We start from the raw sequence: 18,769 nt of genomic DNA on the forward strand, positions 1-18,769 counted from the left end.
CATTTTTATAGTCAATGTTGGACTAGATTACCAGTAATGAGGTCACTTTATGATTTTTCATTTCGGTACATCCCTTGTTTTAATACATTTAGATAATATTGCAGTATACATTTTCAAATGCTTCCTCTACTTTTACAGATCCTTGCAATTTGTGCTATACAATTTTATAAATACCTAATTGAAGAATGATTAAATAATTCAAATATAGGTTTATAATGTCTAAATGTGTAAAAATAATAATTGATTTAAGCCTATATGTGATATTTGATTGAGAAAATGAAATTAATATCAAGCAGTACTAGAATCAGTCTGTTACAAATGCAGTGTTTTAAATATGGAACATATGTGTGGAATTATATTACATTTTTGTTGTTGTTTTTTTTTTCCAGGAAGGCCCTGCACTCAGGTTCAAGTCTTAACCCCCGAGCGATCAGCACGCCTCATTAAAGAAATCCTCACAACAGCTTGGCCTTCTAGAGAGTTTGCTGTTCAGTGGAACCCTGGCGATCAAGAGATGAAGCATCCGTCAGCATCCTGGATCAGAATGGTTTGGAAACATCTCTACATCAATTTTCCCGATGACCTAAGTACCTTTGAAGACATGCCTTTGATTCCCAATGTGCCACTGAATGACTGTGTTGAATCGTTGAACCTTTTGCGCCTCAAGACTCCATCCCCCATCGTTACTGTGAGTGAAGAGGAGGGCTCTCTGTCTGAGGTCCTGCTTGAAGTCATAAAAAAGGTTGGAGAAGTTGTCTTAAAAACACTGGATCCATGTTTGCAGCATCCACTCCTGAAAAATTACATCCATCGGCTGTCTCCAAGCACACTACTGCAAATCATGGACCGGATCTCGCCCCAGAGACTAGTTAGTCAAGTATCATCACTCTCCGTCAAACAGAAGACTGCCCTCAGAAGCTTCTTAGCTGGTCTTAGTGATGTCACCGAGAAGGAGAAACGTGTAATCCAAGATCTTCCCATATTTGTGAAGGTGGGGCAGCATTCAGAGAAAGGCACTCCATCCTATACCTTTTTGAAGGGAGCGAGAGCGTTGCACCATACTGCAAAGCATCCTCCAGATGTCAAGTTGTCCATCAACATTGTCGACAGCAGTGATGAGGCCACAATTCGTCTGATTGGACTGTTAAACGTGGAGCAGGTCAAAAGCACTGAATGTCTGAAGGTGATTGTTCAGGACATTGAGTCCAAAGGGTTCTACACGAAAGAAGAAGTGAAAAGGATCATGCTCTGGGCACTTACTCATTTTTCATTTTTGAAGAATGAAAATAAAGCAGTGGTCACTTGGCTTTCCTCCCTAAAGTTCATATATTCCTCCTCAGGAAAACCCTTTGCACCAACAGACTTTTTCGATCCTGAACTGGAGATACTGCAGAATCTCTTCTACATGGAAGAAAAGTCCAGATTTCCACCAGACACCTACATATCATCTCCTGATGTTCTTCATTCACTTAGGCAGTTAGGGCTCAAGAATGAAGTCCAACTTACTGAAAAAGATGTACTTCAGGTTGCCCAGAAAATCGAAGAATTACAGGGAAGTCCTAAGCCAGAATGGGAGTCACTTCTGAAGAAGGCAAAAACCCTTCTTACAATTCTGAACAAACAAACAAAATTGGTTAAGTCTGCAGAAGCTCAGGCATTGCTACAGAACTTGAAATGGGTACCAGTCTGCAAAGACAGACCTTTGAATTACCCCAAGTCTCTTGCCTGGAAGGGAGACTCATGTAATATTTCATCCCTGTCTGAAATGTGCGATATATCCCATGCAGTGCTGGTTGGTTCTTCTGTAGCACTTGTGGAACGAACATCTGCTGGAATGAAAAAAGCCCTGAAGTTATCCATGGATCCTCAAGTCGACCAAGTGCTTCAGCATTTAAAAGCAGTAAATGACTGGCACAGATCTCAAGCATTCACCACAGAGGATTGGTATCAATTCCAGCAGATCCTTTTTGAAATCTACGAGTTCATGCAAGTTCATTTAGCAAATGCAAGAGAAGCAGTGAAGTCTCTGTCCTTTGACTGGGTATGGACTGGAAAAACATTTGCATCTCCCTCCCAAACTGTCTTGAAGCCTATACCAGACCTGGATCTACAGCCATACCTGTACTCCTTACCAAAGACTATCGCAAAATTCCACAAATTGTTCAAATTCTGTGGTTCAATTGAGGAAGTTGTTCCCAGCCATGTGTTCGAAGTGGTTAAAACAGTTAAAGAAAGAAGTGAAGATGAAATGTCCAAAGAAGAGAGCAAGCATAGTCTCCTGCTGTTGATAAACATCTTACGATGGATTTACAGCAGTCAGATAACAGTGGATGTTGACATGCATGTGCCAATTTTTTGCTACAAAGATCCAAGCAAATTAGTCATGAAGCCAATTCATGAGTGCACTTATTGTGACATCAAAGTTGATGACTTGATTGACCTGCTTGACGATACCTCAGAGCCCATCATACTCGTACATGATGACATTCCCATGAAAACTGCAGAATGGTTAAGAGTACCTTGTTTGAGCACAAGGCTCATTAACCCAGAGAACCTCGGCTTTGAACAGTCTGGGCAGAGAGAACCTCTAACTGTGAGAATCAAGAATATTCTTGAGGAATATCCATCTGTTGCAGATATCTTCAAAGAGCTTCTGCAGAATGCTGATGATGCAAATGCTACTGAATGCAGTTTTCTGATTGACATGAGAAAGAATTTGGATCTACGAGAAAACCTTCTGGACCCTGGGATGATTGTTTGCCATGGCCCTTCTTTGTGGTCCTTCAACAATTCAGTTTTCTCTGACACAGACTTCCTTAACATAACCCGACTCGGTGGATCGATGAAAAGATGTGAAGCAGACAAAGTCGGCAAATTTGGGTTAGGTTTCAACTCTGTTTATCATGTGACCGACATACCCATTATCATGAGCAGAGAGTTTATGATCATGTTCGATCCCAACATCAATCACATCAGCAAGCACATCAGGGACAAATCCAATCCAGGCATTAAAATCAACTGGAGTAAACAGCAGAAACGACTGAGGAAGTTTCCTAACCAGTTTAGACCCTTTATTAATGTCTTCAACTGTCAGCTTCCTCTGTCACAAGAGTCCCCATACAAATACGATGGAACTCTCTTCAGGCTTCCATTCAGAACAGAGCAAGAAGCAGCAGTTAGTGAAATTAGCGGTATCTACTACAACACCACAGATATCTATTCACTAGTTGATGAATTCAGCATCTGTGGCCACCGGCTAATTCTTTTCACACAGCATGTTGGAACAATGGTCCTGAAGTATTTGAAATCTGAGGAATCAAATCCTGCTGCTGCACAAGATGTAGTCACAATTAACAAAAGTGTGTGGTCTTCCAAAGCAACATATGGTCCCCTCAGCATTCTGAAATCTGCAGCCAAAGTCATGAAGAAAGTGGCAGCCACCAACAGAGTACCAGCTGATGTTCCTAAGTCTGGTTGCATTATCCGCATTGTCGTAGAAGAGTACCACAATGTATTCAGGCGAATTCTTGATCTGCAGTCCCCCCTTTTCAGAGGTTCTGAAGAGGATCCATCTTCATACTTTGAGATGGCAGCTAAAGGCTCACAAACCCAAAAGAGACTTAATGATGATATGCCTCAGAAGGGTGTTGAAAACACAAACTGGCTGATCTGTTCATGTATGGATGTGACTGAAGCTTTGAAGTTCTCCCTGAATGACAGTGGAAAGCGACTAGGACTGGTGCCTTGTGGCGGTGTAGCAGTTCTGCTCTCGGAAGAAGAAAATCGAAAATGGACAGTGAAAACAAGCACCAGTCCAATTGGAGAAGTCTTCTGCTACTTACCTCTCAGAATCAAAACTGGACTGCCTGTTCACATCAATGGATGCTTTGCAGTTACATCAAATCGTAAAGAAATCTGGAAAACAGATACCAAAGGAGAATGGAACTCCATTTTCATGAGACACGTCATTGTCCAGGCATACTTGGCTGCACTTAGCACTCTACGAACAATGTCAGAAAATGGGGAACTCCTCGACTACAACTACTACGCAGCCTGGCCTGACCCTGGTCTTGTACATGACGACTTCAATTTGATTTGCCAAGGCGTATATCAAGAAATTGCCAAAGGAGGAGACAATGACAATGCCAGAGTCTTTTCAGATGGCAAAACTTGGGTGTCAATCAAGTATGTCAGGTTTTTGGATGACTCCTTGCTCTGCAGACCGGATGTAGGACCTGCTGCTTTCAAAATCTTCATGAAATACCTCAAGAAATGTGGCTCCCAAGATCTCTGTGCTGTTGAGCTGCCTGATTGGGTCAAAGAAGGCTTTGATGATGCTGGCTGTAAAGGGAAACTGATGGAGAACACACTTACAGAAAGACAGTTCTTCTCAGATGTGTTTTTCCCAAACATACAAGACATAGACAAGGACCTCCGTGACCCCCTGATGTACTATGTCCTCAATGAAAAATTGGAGGACTTTGCATCTATACTAAGACAGACTCCATGTATTCCATGCTCAGGTACTTCTGACAGACTTGTTCTGCCATCTCGACTCATACATCCAGAGGGTAGAGTTGCCAGACTGTACAACAGTGAAGATGGTCGCTTCCCTGAAGGAAGTTTAAAAGACTATTTGAACCCAGTGTGCTTAGTGAAGTTGGTACAGTTGGGTATGGTAAAAGATGACCTCTCGTGGGAAGACTTGACTGAAAGGGCAGAGTCTGTAATGGCACTCAATGAAACAGACCATGTAGCTGCATGCCACAGGAGCAGTATACTGCTTAGCCTTATTGATGAAAAGCTGAAAATGACAGACCCAAGAGGAAATGGTTATGTTGAAAAATTGCAAGAGATCAAGTTCCTACCATTCTTGACCAAGCCTGCAGGCTTTTCACTCCCTTGGCATGGGAATAATTTTCCTCAGTCCACAATTTTCTCTGCAACAGAACTTTTCACAACAGAACATCAGGACACTGTGTGTTTAATGAAGCCAATCCTAAATGAGAGCTCTCCATCTTTTAAAGGTTGTGGCCCTATCTCTCTAGCTGTGAAAGACTTCCTTGGGCTAATTAAAAAGCCAGCTGTTGGGTTAGTCATAAGCCAACTAAAAGAACTCTCCAAATCATTTGATGGTGTCACACTGTACCAAGAAAACATAACAAATGCGTGCTACAAATACTTACATGAAGAGATGATGCACTCCAATACTGCAAAAGATGAAATTACGGAGGAGCTGAAAACCTTCTGCTCAATTTTAGTGGAAAACACTTACGTGAATCCATCCAAAGTGGCATTTTACTTAAATTTTGATGCAGCTCCGTATCTTTACCAGCTTCCTAACAAGTATAGGAACAGCTGTCGTGAGCTCTTTGAAACCGTGGGGGTTCAACCAAGCTTCACAGTTGAAAATTTTGCATCTGTCCTAGAAATGCTTAAGAGTGAATGTGGGAGAAGATGTCTTACTGAGGATAACTTCCAGCTTAGTCGCAGAATCATCAGTGAAGGAATATGGAGTTTGATTCGAGACAAAACTCAGGAGTTCTGCCAAAGCAACTATGGACAGATACTTTTGCCTGACAGCAATCTCACTTTGCAGCCATCTAAGTCACTCTGCTATAATGACTGCCCATGGATTAAGGTCAGAGATTCAACTGTAAAATATTGTCATGCAGATATCCCAAGAGAAGTCGCGGTGAAATTGGGCGCTGTTCCTAAACGCCACAAAGCTTTGGAAAGGTATGCTTCCAATGTCTGTTTCACCACTCTTGGAAGTGAATTTGGGCAAAAGGAGAAACTAACCAGCAGAATCAAGAGTATCCTCAATGCTTATCCATCAGAGAAGGAAATGCTGAAAGAACTCCTTCAGAATGCAGACGATGCCAAAGCAACAGAGATATACTTTGTCTTTGATTCTAGAATCCATCCAACTGACAGGATATTTGATGACAAGTGGGTGCCAATGCAGGGTCCATCACTCTGTGTGTACAACAATCAGCCGTTTACAGAAGATGATATTAGAGGGATTCAGAATCTTGGCAGAGGAACTAAAGAGGCAAATCCTGGCAAAACTGGTCAGTATGGTATAGGATTCAACTCAGTGTATCACATAACAGACTGTCCATCTTTCATCTCAAATAATGACATTCTATGTATCTTTGATCCACATGCACGTTACGCACCTGGAGCAACATCTGTCAGCCCAGGAAGAATGTTCAGAGACTTGGATTCTGATTTCAGGTCCCAATTTTCGGATGTCCTGAACTTGTATCTAGGGAATTGCTTCAAGCTGGAACGCTGCACAATGTTTCGCTTTCCCTTACGCACTGTAGAAATGGCAAAGATTTCTGAGATCAGTTCGGTACCTGCTTCAGACAGGATGGTCCAAAATCTCCTAGATAAACTACGAGCTGATGGTGCAGAGCTGCTTATGTTTTTGAACCACATGGAGAAAATTTCAATATGTGAAATAGAACATGGCACAGGCGAACTAAAAACACTGTACTCCGTGACTGCAAAAATCACGGATGGTGATCGTCTGAAACGCAAGCAGTTTCATGCTTCTGTAGTGGACAGTGTGACCAAGAAAAAACAGCTGATGCAAATCCCAGTACAGCAAATTACGTACACCATGGACATTGAAGATTCAGATGGGAATTTAACAAACTGGATGGTGTGCAACAGATCTGGCTTCTCTGACATGGAAAAGGTGTCCAAGAGTGTAATTTCAGCTCACAAAAATGAGGACATAACACTCTTCCCTCGAGGAGGTGTAGCAGCATGCACAAGCCACAACTACAAAAAAGCTCATAGAGCATTCTGCTTTCTTCCCCTTTCTCTGGAGACTGGCCTGCCTTTTCACGTGAATGGGCATTTTGCCTTAGATTCTGCCAGAAGGAACCTGTGGAGGGATGACAATGGAGTTGGAGTAAGAAGCGACTGGAACAATAACCTGATGATGGCATTAATAGCACCTGCTTACGTGGAACTGCTGGTTCAGTTGAAACGTAAATTCTTTCCAGGGCCAGACCCCACTATGACAATTCTTCAGGGTACACCAATCCATGTTGTCAAAGACATCCTGAGAAAATTCTTGTTTTTCTTCCCTGTGAACAGACTTGACATTCAGCCAGACTGGTACTGCTTGGTAAAGGCAATCTATCAGTGCATCAATTTGGATCTGAAAAGACTCCTCCCTGTTGTCAGAGCGCCACACATAGACAACACTGATATGCATTCAGCAGTGTACATCTCTTGGGTGAACACGTCCACTTCAACTAAGAGCCGAGCATTTTTTGACAACCTGTTGCAGGATGAGCTGCAGCACCTTAAAAACACAGAATACAACATTTCCACACGCAAATCTGTGGCAGAAAATGTCTACAGACTAAAGGCCATGCTTTTGGATGTTGGCTTTAACTTAATCCACAGTTGTGATGAAACGTCCAGCCTTTACTTCTGCCTAGAAGATGCAGGGATTCCAGTCAGCTATGTGACGCCAGAAGATGTCAGAAAATTCCTGCTGACATTTCAATCACCAGACGCATCATGCCAAGTTGGGAAGCTGCCCTGTCGACTGCAGCAGTCTAACTTCAAACTCTTCCACAGCCTGAAGCTCCTAGTGGACTACTGCTTTAAAGACATAGAAGAGGATGATATCAAAATAGAGGGTCTACCACTGCTCTTGACAATGGACAACATTTTGCAAGTTTTTGACTCTAAACGGCCAAAATTTCTGACCAATCATCATGATCTCATCTCCTCCAGGAAAGAGCTGTTCATGCACACCTTGTACATGAGATACAGCAACATCCTATTCAAAGCAGGTGTTGCAAAGGTTTTTGACATCAGTAGTTTTGGAGATTTATTGGGATCAGTTCTCCCTCGAGAGTACAGAACAAGAACCTCTGTGAAGTGGAGAGAAAACTATGCTAGTGAATCCTGGCTGAAAAGTGCATGGCACTTCATCAGTGAGAACATTGGCATCAAAGATGACCAGACAGAGATGAAGCCCAAATTTGAGACCGTTCTGGACATCCTTAAAGATTGGGCTCTGATACCAGGGATCAAGTTTATGGTGTCCAGCAACAAGTTAGTTGTACCAGAGTACGATGTTTTGCTACCCCTGAGTCTTATGTATGCTGCCATTTTCCCCAATGGGCAGAATGACAAAGTCTTCCACACCCTAACGAAAGCAGGGTGCTTTCAGATGGCTGTAAACAAAATTTGCGCCAAAGAGAATCCCATTGTGCCTCTGCTGGCCCAGCAGGCTGCAAATATAGAAAATCCTTCCAGCATTTTGAGAGCCCTTGAATACATGATCCAGACAACAGCTTTCAAGGCAGTTAACCTGACAGACAAAGACTTTGAAGCACTTCTGTTATACTTTAACTCTAATTTGGCCAGCCTAAGCCAAGATGATGTACAAAGTCTAAAATTGCTCCCATGTTACAGAACTGTCAATGGCCGGCATATAAGCATTGCAAACTATGGAGCTTGCTACATTTTGATCAAAAGCATTCCCTCCATTGACATGGAAAAATGGGCAAACACCACATCTTCAGCTTTTCTAGCTGACAATCCACAGCTCAAGGAATTGTACGCCTTCCTTGGGTGCACCCCTGTTGATGATCTGGACGTCTACCTAAAGCATCTTCTTCCAAAGTTTGACATTTTGTCACATGATGGAAAAATCCAGCATCTCATCTATCTAAAGGAGAGGTTACTGGCACTGGAAGAGTCCAGTGACATAAAGGATCAACTCTACGAAAAACTGGAAGGTCTGTCATTTATTTACGACGCAACAAGCAGACTAAAACCTGCCAAAGCCTTCTATGACCAAACTGAGAAAGTATTTGAAGTGATGCTTCCACCAAAATCCTTCATCCCTCCAGATTTCTTCAGGAAAATTGAGCAAATGTTAAAACCAAAAAACGGAACTGCATTCTTACCATCATGGATTACATTCCTACGCAAAATAGGTTTAAAATATGTTGTGTCTCAACAGCAAGTCCTACAGTTTGCAAAAGAGGTCAGCATCAAAGCTCAAACTGAGAACTGGTCCAATGGAAAAGTCCAGACAATTGTTGATGTGCTCCTAAATCACATTTTCAATGAGAGGGCAGATCTTTTTGAGGGAGGATTCCTCAAAGAACTTTCCATGATACCATTCCTGTGTCCAGAGCGAGCTCCACCAGAACTTGTCAGACTTCATCCTCAACATCAGGAAGTGAATGACACACTTCCTCTGATTCGTTTCAGTGGGTCCCAGGTTAACCCAAAATTTAAACAGACAGATATCATGCAGTTACTTTGGACATCCTGTCCAATTTTACCAGAGAAGGCCACTCCAGGAAGCATAAAAGACCAAGAGGGAAGCACAGTTACAGGACAGGAACAGCTTGACCAGGTTTTGGCTCTGTTGAATGTCAATATGGACCCCCCTCTGGAAAAGGTCATTAGCAATTGCAAAAACATCTGCAGCGTCACAAATGTGGATGATGACACAGTCAAAACAAGAAGCAAAGTCTTGAGGAGCGCATATGAGTTCCTGAATGCAGATAAACGGGAATTCCGTTATCAGTTACGGGGAGTAGCATTTGTTATGGTTGAGGATGGCTGGAAACTTCTGAAACCAGAGGAAGTTGTTATAAATCTGGACAATGAATCAGACTTCAAGCCATATTTGTACAAACTTCCACTTGAACTTGGCACCTTTCACCAGTTGTTCAAAGTATTAGGAACTGAGGATGTTGTTTCGACCAAACAGTATGTTGAAGTATTGTTTCGCATATACAGAAGCTCAGAAGGCAAACAGCTGGACCCAAATGAAATGAGAACAGTGAAGAGGGCAGTGTCTGGGCTCTTCAAAAGTCTTCAGAATGAACCAGTACAAATCCGCAAAGACCTTGAATCCCTCAGAGATTTAACCTTTTACTTGCCAAGTCACGATGGTCGACTTGCCAAGTCAAACACGTTGGTCTTTGATGATGCACCACATTACAAGAGCAGAATCCAGGGCAATGTTGGAGTCCAAATGCTTGTTGATATGAGCCAATGCTATCTGGGCAAAGACCATGCCTTTCACACTAAGCTCATTATGCTGCTTCCTCAGAAACTAAGGCCTCGACTTTTGAGCAGTATCTTGGAGGAACAACTGGATGAAGAATCTCAGAAGATGTGTCAGTTTGGAGCTCTTTGCTCACTTCAGGGACGCCTTCAGCTATTACTTTCCTCTGAGCAGTTCATCACAGGACTAATACGGATCATGAAGCACGAGAACGATAATGCGTACATGGTCAATGAGGAAAAAGCAATACGGCTGTGCAAAGCTTTATGTGAGGGTTTGAAGGTGTCCTGCTTCGAGAAGCTACAGACCACATTGCGAGTCAAAGGCTGTAGTCCCATTCCACATAGCCGGAGTGAAACTCTGGCCTTTCTAAAAAGGTACGGCACCTCAGTCATCCACCTATACATACAACATTCTGATAGTAAGGACATTAATTTTCTGCTTGCCCTTGCGATGACCCTAAAGTCTGCAACAGACAATCTGATCTCTGACACTTCCTATCTTATTGCCATGCTGGGCTGCAATGACATCTACAGAATCACAGAAAAGCTGGACAATCTTGGTGTTAAGTATGACTCAACTGAGCCCTCAAAGCTTGAACTTCCCCTTCCTGGGACACCTATTCCTGCAGAGATACATCATATTCTTTTAATGGACCCTTTGAATGTATTCTATCCCGGAGAGTATGTTGGCTACCTAGTTGACTCGGAGGGAGGAGACTTTTTAGGGTCTTATCAGCCAACCTACACTTATGCCATCATAGTTCAAGAAGTAGAGAGAGAAGAGGACGGCAACCCAAGCTTTCTTGGGAAATACTACCAAATTGACATTGGATATAGCGAATACAAAATTGTGAGCTCCCTTGATCTGTATAAATTTTCTAGACAAGACGAGAGCACCCATATTCGAGATGGTGTCCCAACTACTCCTACAAGCCCATCAGAGAGTCGCTCCTCAGGCCCCAGGCTGGTACCGCCGATTTTCCCTGACAAGGAAAAGCACATAACTCCTCCTCCAAAGGCATCTCCGAAGAAGATCAAGCTTAACGCATTACCGGAAATTCTAAAAGAAGTGACATCTGTTGTGGAACAGGCTTGGAAACTTGCTGAAACCGAGCGAAAGAAGATCATAAGACGGTTATATCTCAAGTGGCATCCAGACAAAAATGCAGAAAACCTTGATATTGCCACAGAGGTTTTTAAGCACTTACAGAAAGAAATCAGCAGGATGGAGAAGCAAGCACAGGCAGAGCAGGCTGCAGAAAGAGCTTCAAGAAGAACTTTCTCTGCATCTTCCACTCGCTTTCAGTCAGAGAAGTTCTCTTATCAAAGATTTTACACATCATGGAACCAAGAAGCAACAAGCCATAAGTCGGAGAGGCAACATTTTCGAGAGCAGTTCACCAGCTATGCAGGAACGTCACATTCTAGCCGATTCTTTGTGCCACCATCCTTCAAGTCTGTGGGCAATCCTGTGGAGGCTCGAAGGTGGCTGCGGCAGGCAAGAGCCAACTTTTCAGCTGCACGAAATGACCTTCACAAAAATGCCAACGAGTGGGTGTGCTTTAAGTGCTATCTTGCCACCAAATTAGCATTAATAGCTGCTGACTATGCAGTTAGAGGCAAGTCAGACAAAGACGTGAAGCCCACAGCACTGGCCCAGAAGGTGGAAGAGTACGGCACTCAGCTCACTGGGCTGGCTAAAGATGTTCACATCTTGGAAGGTTATGGCGTTGACAGCCTCAGAACTCGCTATCCCGACCTGTTGCCTTTTCCACAGATTCCTAATGATCGGTACACTTCTGAAGTGGCCATGAGGGTCATGGAATGTACAGCTCGGATTATTATCAAACTAGAGACATTTGTACAGCAGAAAATATGAGTAGGTAGAAAAAAATCAGGGATTGGATCAAGAAAAGCCTTTGCATTACAAAAACAAAACAGCGGCCATGTGCAATATGAACACCGAACATTATGAATACTGTACAATGCAGGGGTTATTAGAAGCAACAGTATGCATCCAGCGGGAAGCTTATGCACATTATCATCAAAGGTGCTGAGGCCCATGCTTATTGCATATGTTTGCCCAAACATGTTCAAACAAATGCTGCCTGAGCCTGAAGATATTTCTGTGTGTAACCCTTTACTTTAACAAAAGGGTTTTTTTGACATGCAAGTGTAAATAAAAGCTACTAGGCATAGCAATATAATTTTTTTCTTTTTAAACCAAAGTTTGTTTATGTTCACCCTGTACAAAACCGATACGAATGTGCTGCTTTTTTACTTCATCTTTTATAGGAAAGTATTTTTCTTCACACGGTCAGCCATTTGACTGTATTGTAATTAGCATGCATTTGCACTGCACTTTTGAGTCAGGAGCGCTTGTGTGACTGCTGAGATTTGGTAGAGTGGAGACTATTGTAGACTAAACACTGGTACGATTACAGTAAGAAAAAGTAACCTGATTTAGTTTGATGCTGCGTTCCATTTAATGTCAGAATTCCTAGTGGGAAAGTACCTGGCAGAGGAGATAGTGGTCACCTTGTGTGGTGCTCAGCCATTGCTTTTCGGTTGTGCTGACTCCTGTAAATTTCCCAAATGTAGTCCCAACTTCATAAATCCTCTCTCTTTTTAGTTTTTACAAAAAATATTTTAAAAACTATTGGGGCTTAGCGGTTAGAGCCCGGTAATCTGCCACTTATTGGCCCTTGAGTAAGGCCCTTAACCTCAACAGCTCCCAAGGCGCTGCACCGATGGCTGCCCAGCCTTCCGGGCATTTGTGTTCACTGCACTGTACAGAGGCCATTTTCCATCTGTGCTTACAGTACAAATATGGTTGACTTGTTTTGGCAGGAGAGCCAAACATCTCCGCTAAAGTAAAGCACTAGTATTATACAGTTTATCAGCACTTCCATCTATTTATCCATTTATTTACTTTCATCTCATTAAGTCAGTCGTACACACAGTTCTGTCCAGTTTCTATCTATAGCCATGTTCCCATGTTATTGCTAACCGAGCTAACCTGCGACTATGCTAACAATGCTAACCTGGGACATAAAACTGTAAATAAAACACGTTATTTCATGCTCCTACATCTGAATTCTAAGGTAAATGGAACGCAGCATAAAATGTCTGGGAATTATGTGTGCTTATGTGTCTTGTGGTGTTGGTGTGAAAGTTGTGTGACAAAAGAATCACTGTATTACGCAAAAAATATATAAACATGATATACTGTACTATTGAGCAGGCGCAAGGTTCCTCGCGACATACAGGAGCTCAGTATTGAAGTTTCAGTTCGTGAAAAAGACCAGTAAAGTGCATCCTTCAGTGCAGTATCTTTTCATTGGGTATTTTATTTCTTTGTGTAGCCTGTGGAAATTGTTTTTTTTTATCATCTGTATCTCCAATGCACAGTAGGGCTGTTTGAGCACATTCAATTTAACATGCAAAAAACACGCTATATACAGTACACTGATCAGCCATAACATTAGCACCACTGACTATAACAGAGGTGAAGTGATTATCTGGTGGCATCCAGTGATTAGCTAAAAGTGGTCCAATGCAGTGGACCAGAAACGGGATCATGGGCCCCTAAAGTTTTTGATGGTATCCATGGAGGCCCCATTTTACAATTAAAATGATTTATTAAAGGATCTGTTGCTTCATGCCTGTTTGGGTCATATAACCAACAATAGTTGGTGGCATATAACACTAATGTTATGGCTGATCTCTGTATGCTGTATATGCACAGACAGGTCCATAAGTATTTGAAGATTTGGAGTGGAGATGAATGAGGTAGTGGAGATTTGTAGACTTAAATAGCATTATCTATGTTTTTAATTACAGTCATTTTACAGGCCCAAAAACAAGTGAACAGACCTTTTTTGTAGTCAGTGACCGTCTTATGTCTGGCATCCATGTAAATCAAACTGACAGATTTTCTTTCAAAATGTCATATTTACTGATGTAAACACATTACAAACCTTTGAACTAAAGTGTATTTGGGTTGTGATTGTTTGAGTTCAGGATAATTTGTCCATTTCTAAAATAGTTTCACTGAGTAAGCTGTGGAAAAAGTGTGCTCAAAAATATCACCAAAAAGCACATAAAATGTCAACTGGGCTGCAGGTCAAAATATCAATGTTAGCAGGGCCAGACCCAGCTTTACAGAAAACTACAGCTCTTACACTGCATGTGCTACCATTTTAACTTTCCCCAAAAACATTAAAAACATTATGAATTCGTAGATATTTCTTCTTTAAACACAACTGCAAAGTAGAGCTTAGATTCTCTGCCCAAACCCGACCTGACTCAAGAAAATAGTCTGTGATGTAGGCGTCTGTTTTTAAATGCTATATTTATTTTTTATTAGAGATGAGATGATCGATCGGCAGTGTATCGGTATCGGCCGATTTTCAGCCAAAATACGGTGTTTGATTTTAGCCGATCTGCTTCAGGAGTTTTAGGGTTAAGCAGAAAAGCAGTGCTGTGTGTGGATGGCCAGTGAAACTGCTCGCTTACAGGAAGCTGCAGCTCCTCATCCAACCACTAGTCGGAGCTGCAGCAGCAGCACAAGCCCCGCTCAGTCAGTCACTCAGTCAGTGCTACAGCCCAGCCACGGGCTACAGAGACAGCTCAGCCAGTCTGGAGCGTTTTTTACAGTTTTCTAAAGTTCATCTGTGTAGGAAATAAAAGTTTTAATCCCACTAACCGGATAATACTGCTCTCTACAGTTAATCTTTATTACAGTTAACCGGCTATTACTCACACGATCAATGCCTCTTTAACATCTGGTGTGTTCCCGACTGCTTTTAAACAAGCACAGGTCACACCACTGCTTAAAAAGCCTTCTCTCAACCCCGCCCAGGTTGATAACTACAGACCGGTCTCACTACTGCCTTTTCTTTCTAAAACATTAGAAAGAGCAGCTCTCAATCAAGTCTCTGGCTTCCTCACCCAAAATGACCTCCTGGACCAGAACCAATCTGGTTTCAAGAAAGGGCACTCTACTGAGAAGGCTCTGTTGTCTGTGACAGAAGCGTTAAAAACTGCTAGAGCTGCAGGACAGTCCTCAGTGCTCATTCTGCTGGACCTCTCGGCCGCATTTGACACAGTCAACCATGACTTCCTCCTAACTATACTCTCGAACATGGGGATCTCAGACAATGCGCTGTCATGGTTCAGATCGTACCACACTGGGCGCTCGTTCAGGGTGTCATGGCAAGGACGGCTGTCCCCAGCCCACTCGTTACCCACTGGGGTTCCCCAGGGTTCGGTACTGGGACCTCTTCTCTTCTCAATATACACCACCTCTCTAGGTCGGGTTATCCGCACACATGGTTTTTCCTACCACTGCTTTGCTGACGACACTCAGCTATACCTGTCGTTCTCACCAGATGATCACTCAATCTCTGCATGAATATCACAGTGTCTCTCAGACATATCCGCATGGATGAAGGAACATCACCTCCAACTAAACCTCTCAAAGACTGAACTTCTGGTCATACCAGCAAAACCTTCTATTCAACACAACTTTGCCATAACCATCGACTCTCTCTCTCTCTCACCGACAAAGGTTGCTAGGAACCTGGGTGTCATGGTTGATGACCAGCTTCTCTTCACGCACCATGTGGCCTCAGTTGCTCGATCCTGCCGCTTTGCGCTTTACAACATCGGAAAAATTCGACCGTTTCTGACGCAACAGGCCACCCAACTCCTGGTACAAGCTGTGGTAATCTCACGCCTCGACTACTGCAATGCCGTACTAACTGGCCTCCCGGCCTGTGTAGTAAAACCACTACAGATGATTCAGAATGCAGCAGCACGTTTGGTCTTCAACCAACCAAAATGGGCACATGTCACTCCGCTGCTCATTGAGCTCCACTGGCTACCAGTTGATGCTCGCATCAAATTCAAAACTCTTACAATCGCCTACAAGGTGATGACAGTACAGGCTCCTTCCTACCTGCACTCGCTCCTGAAGGCTTACGCTACCTCCCGGCCGCTGCGCTCCTCCAATGAACGTCGCCTCGCTTTGCCAAACACTCACACAAAGCAATCCAGACTGTTCTCATACAGAGTTCCCCAATGGTGGAACAAACTACCTTCCACTACCAGATCAGGAGAATCTCTCGCTATCTTTAAGAGACTCCTGAAGACAGAGCTCTTCAAAGAGCACTTACTCTCCTAACACCTCTAACACACTAACTACTTCTAACCTCATCTCCTTCTTCCTCTTCTCTACTCCTCTATCCCATTATTTCCCTCTGACCTCCTTAAGGCCCTATCTATAGATGCTTTATTTTTAACTTCTATTATTTTTGTACTTAACCTCTTCTATTATTTGCACTTCAATATTGTAAGTCGCTTTGGACAAAAGCGTCTGCCAAATGTAATGTAATGTAATCTTTCAGCCCAAGCAGCTAAAAGCAGCAGTTTAGAGCAGCCGTCACGGAGTCACTGCTCGGATTACATTAAAAACAGGTCAGTTAGCGCGCTGCTAACCTCAGGATGTTTATAACTAGGGATTTTAGTGGACACGGCCGCCAGGTTAGACTGTTGAAGGCTACTGAAGACTATTAAAGTCTATTGGAGGTTATTGAAAGGGTTATTGGGGGCAGAAATCAGTAAAGGCTGGTTAGATAAGTGATTCACTTCCTCGTCCTTTGCTGTGGTGAAACTGTAAATAGCGCTGTCACAGTGATCTTTATTAACGTCATTAAAACAGATTTTGTCAGGTATTGTCTTATAAATATTTACACATAACTTATATCTCTCCTGAAAAGCATTTATTTTGGTCAGTAACACTCTTGTGTTTATTTACTAGCAGCGTAAATTACCATTGTTTGCCTAGGCGTGGATGTAATTAGGGGAAACTGTACCAGGTTTGTCTGGCACCTGTGTGGCATTAATGTGGCGTTTGGCCCCGCCCAATATCGATATCGGCGATCGGCCCGATCCAGATGAAAGACGATCGGCGATGGGAATCGGCCCCAAAAAACTGATCGGTCCATCTCTAATTTTTATATAAAGCTATGGCGTGATATTCACAATATAGTAAAGTAACACATCAAACTGTTTAAAAAACGCAAGTTGCACAAGTTAGAATATTACCTGACTTGTAGCGCAGTGCGTAGCCTTATTGTTTTGTGTGTTGCACTTAGGCTATATGATTAAAATAAAAAAAACAGTTTCTTCCTATAGTTATTTATATTCTAAAGCATTGTTAATTTTATTAGAGTAGACAGGGAGATTGGTTCTTAAAAGTTTTTCTTAAATAATAGGTTTATGCTTTTTAAATGTTGCAATATCAATGAACATCATTCTGAACAGATTTCTCTCATTCAAACGGCCCGAAAATGTTTTTAAAAAGCTTACTCTACTTACTAAAAAATGTCGAGTTAAAATCGGGCCCGGGTTCACAATGACAGTTAATGGGGCGGGGCAGGCTGATCTAAGCTCTACTGCAAAGTAAGAAATGAGACCAACGTGTGTCAAAAGGTTAATGAAAAAAGGGCCACACTGTAATTCATTTTGAGCCTATGAAAATAATTCTTATACAGTTAATGCAGATAATGACTTTTGTTAACTGTTAATAATTAAAAGCTAACGGTCCTCACAGCTTGATTACTTTGTTTCTAATTAAACATTGAGGTGGTATACAAAAGTGATGTAACTACAAATACTTATGGACCTGACTGTATATACTTACTACAAAACACGACAGATGATCACTCATCATATTTCAGGTTCATTTTCAAATACAAATTATAATTTTCAGTCAAAATGTGACATCTGTTTGCTGTAGCCTCGGCCTGATGTGCCACCATCTGGTTAATCTGGGAAACGGCAACAATTAATTATTAGAAGAAATCCAGTCTTTTCATGTCTGAGGAACATAATTACATAATCATATGGTGCTCAGTGTCCCTTAAAGACTATGTCCATCCTTAATATCTGCTGGTCTCCTGCACTCCTAGTATATGTGGAAAATATTTAACAGGGGCTGTGGTTAGAGAGTTTTTTACTTCATACATTGCAGCTGCCACAAAAATGGGGTTTCAACATTTAGTAACTTTGCCACCCACTGCTGTGCAATAGTGGGGAAAACCTCAAAATTGAGGAGGAGTTACAGTGAATTTTCAACCTCAGCCCCAGCTCTGTAGTCAGGGCTGGATTAGCAAAGGCATGGATAAACTACATAAAATGGCTTTTGTTGAACACATTACTTGTTTTAACAAAATGCAACAAGGAGCATGACTATGAAACTGTATGTAGCTTTTTTTGTATTGTTCAGTGAAAGATAATGACTAATTGTAAAACACTGGCTACAGCATTCTTTTTCTTGAATCATGATCTGTACATCTTCTTTTTATTGAAGCGTTACTTTTTTATGTTCAGACCTATTTCATGTTCTACTGCAGCTCTGTATCTCTGAAACCACTGCAAATATTGCTTGGGACATTTTCTGCAGATCCTGGTTGACCTATATCTCTTGTTAACGTCAACAGTGCCATAGATCAAAATAAATTCCCAGAATACTGTTTGTGTGTGTCTCTCATGCAGTTTTGTGTGAAAAGATTGACAACACTTTTCTTTTATAAATCAACAGAAGAGAACATTTACTGTTTTAAACCTGTAGATCGCAAAATTGTATAATGTTATTGTTGTAAAATGTTTTACCGACCTCATTTTGCTACAT

General features: G+C 42.1%; 1 protein-coding gene across 3 annotated transcripts in view; it reads left to right on the top strand.

Moving 5' to 3' along the window:
• sacs (sacsin molecular chaperone) overlaps positions 1–18,613 on the top strand; it is a 41,258-nt gene extending 22,645 nt beyond the window's left edge. For all 3 annotated transcript variants that reach the window (XM_007234505.4, XM_007234506.4, XM_049466862.1), the window contains one exon: positions 390–18,613. In XM_007234505.4, the coding sequence (XP_007234567.3) occupies positions 390–11,950 (11,561 nt within the window). In that variant the 3' untranslated portion in view covers positions 11,951–18,613. The remainder of the gene's footprint in view (positions 1–389) is intronic.
• Positions 18,614–18,769: the final 156 nt, after the last annotated feature.

This window comes from Astyanax mexicanus, chromosome 18 (genome assembly GCF_023375975.1).
Source record: "Astyanax mexicanus isolate ESR-SI-001 chromosome 18, AstMex3_surface, whole genome shotgun sequence".
NCBI classification, from domain to species: Eukaryota; Metazoa; Chordata; class Actinopteri; order Characiformes; family Acestrorhamphidae; genus Astyanax; species Astyanax mexicanus.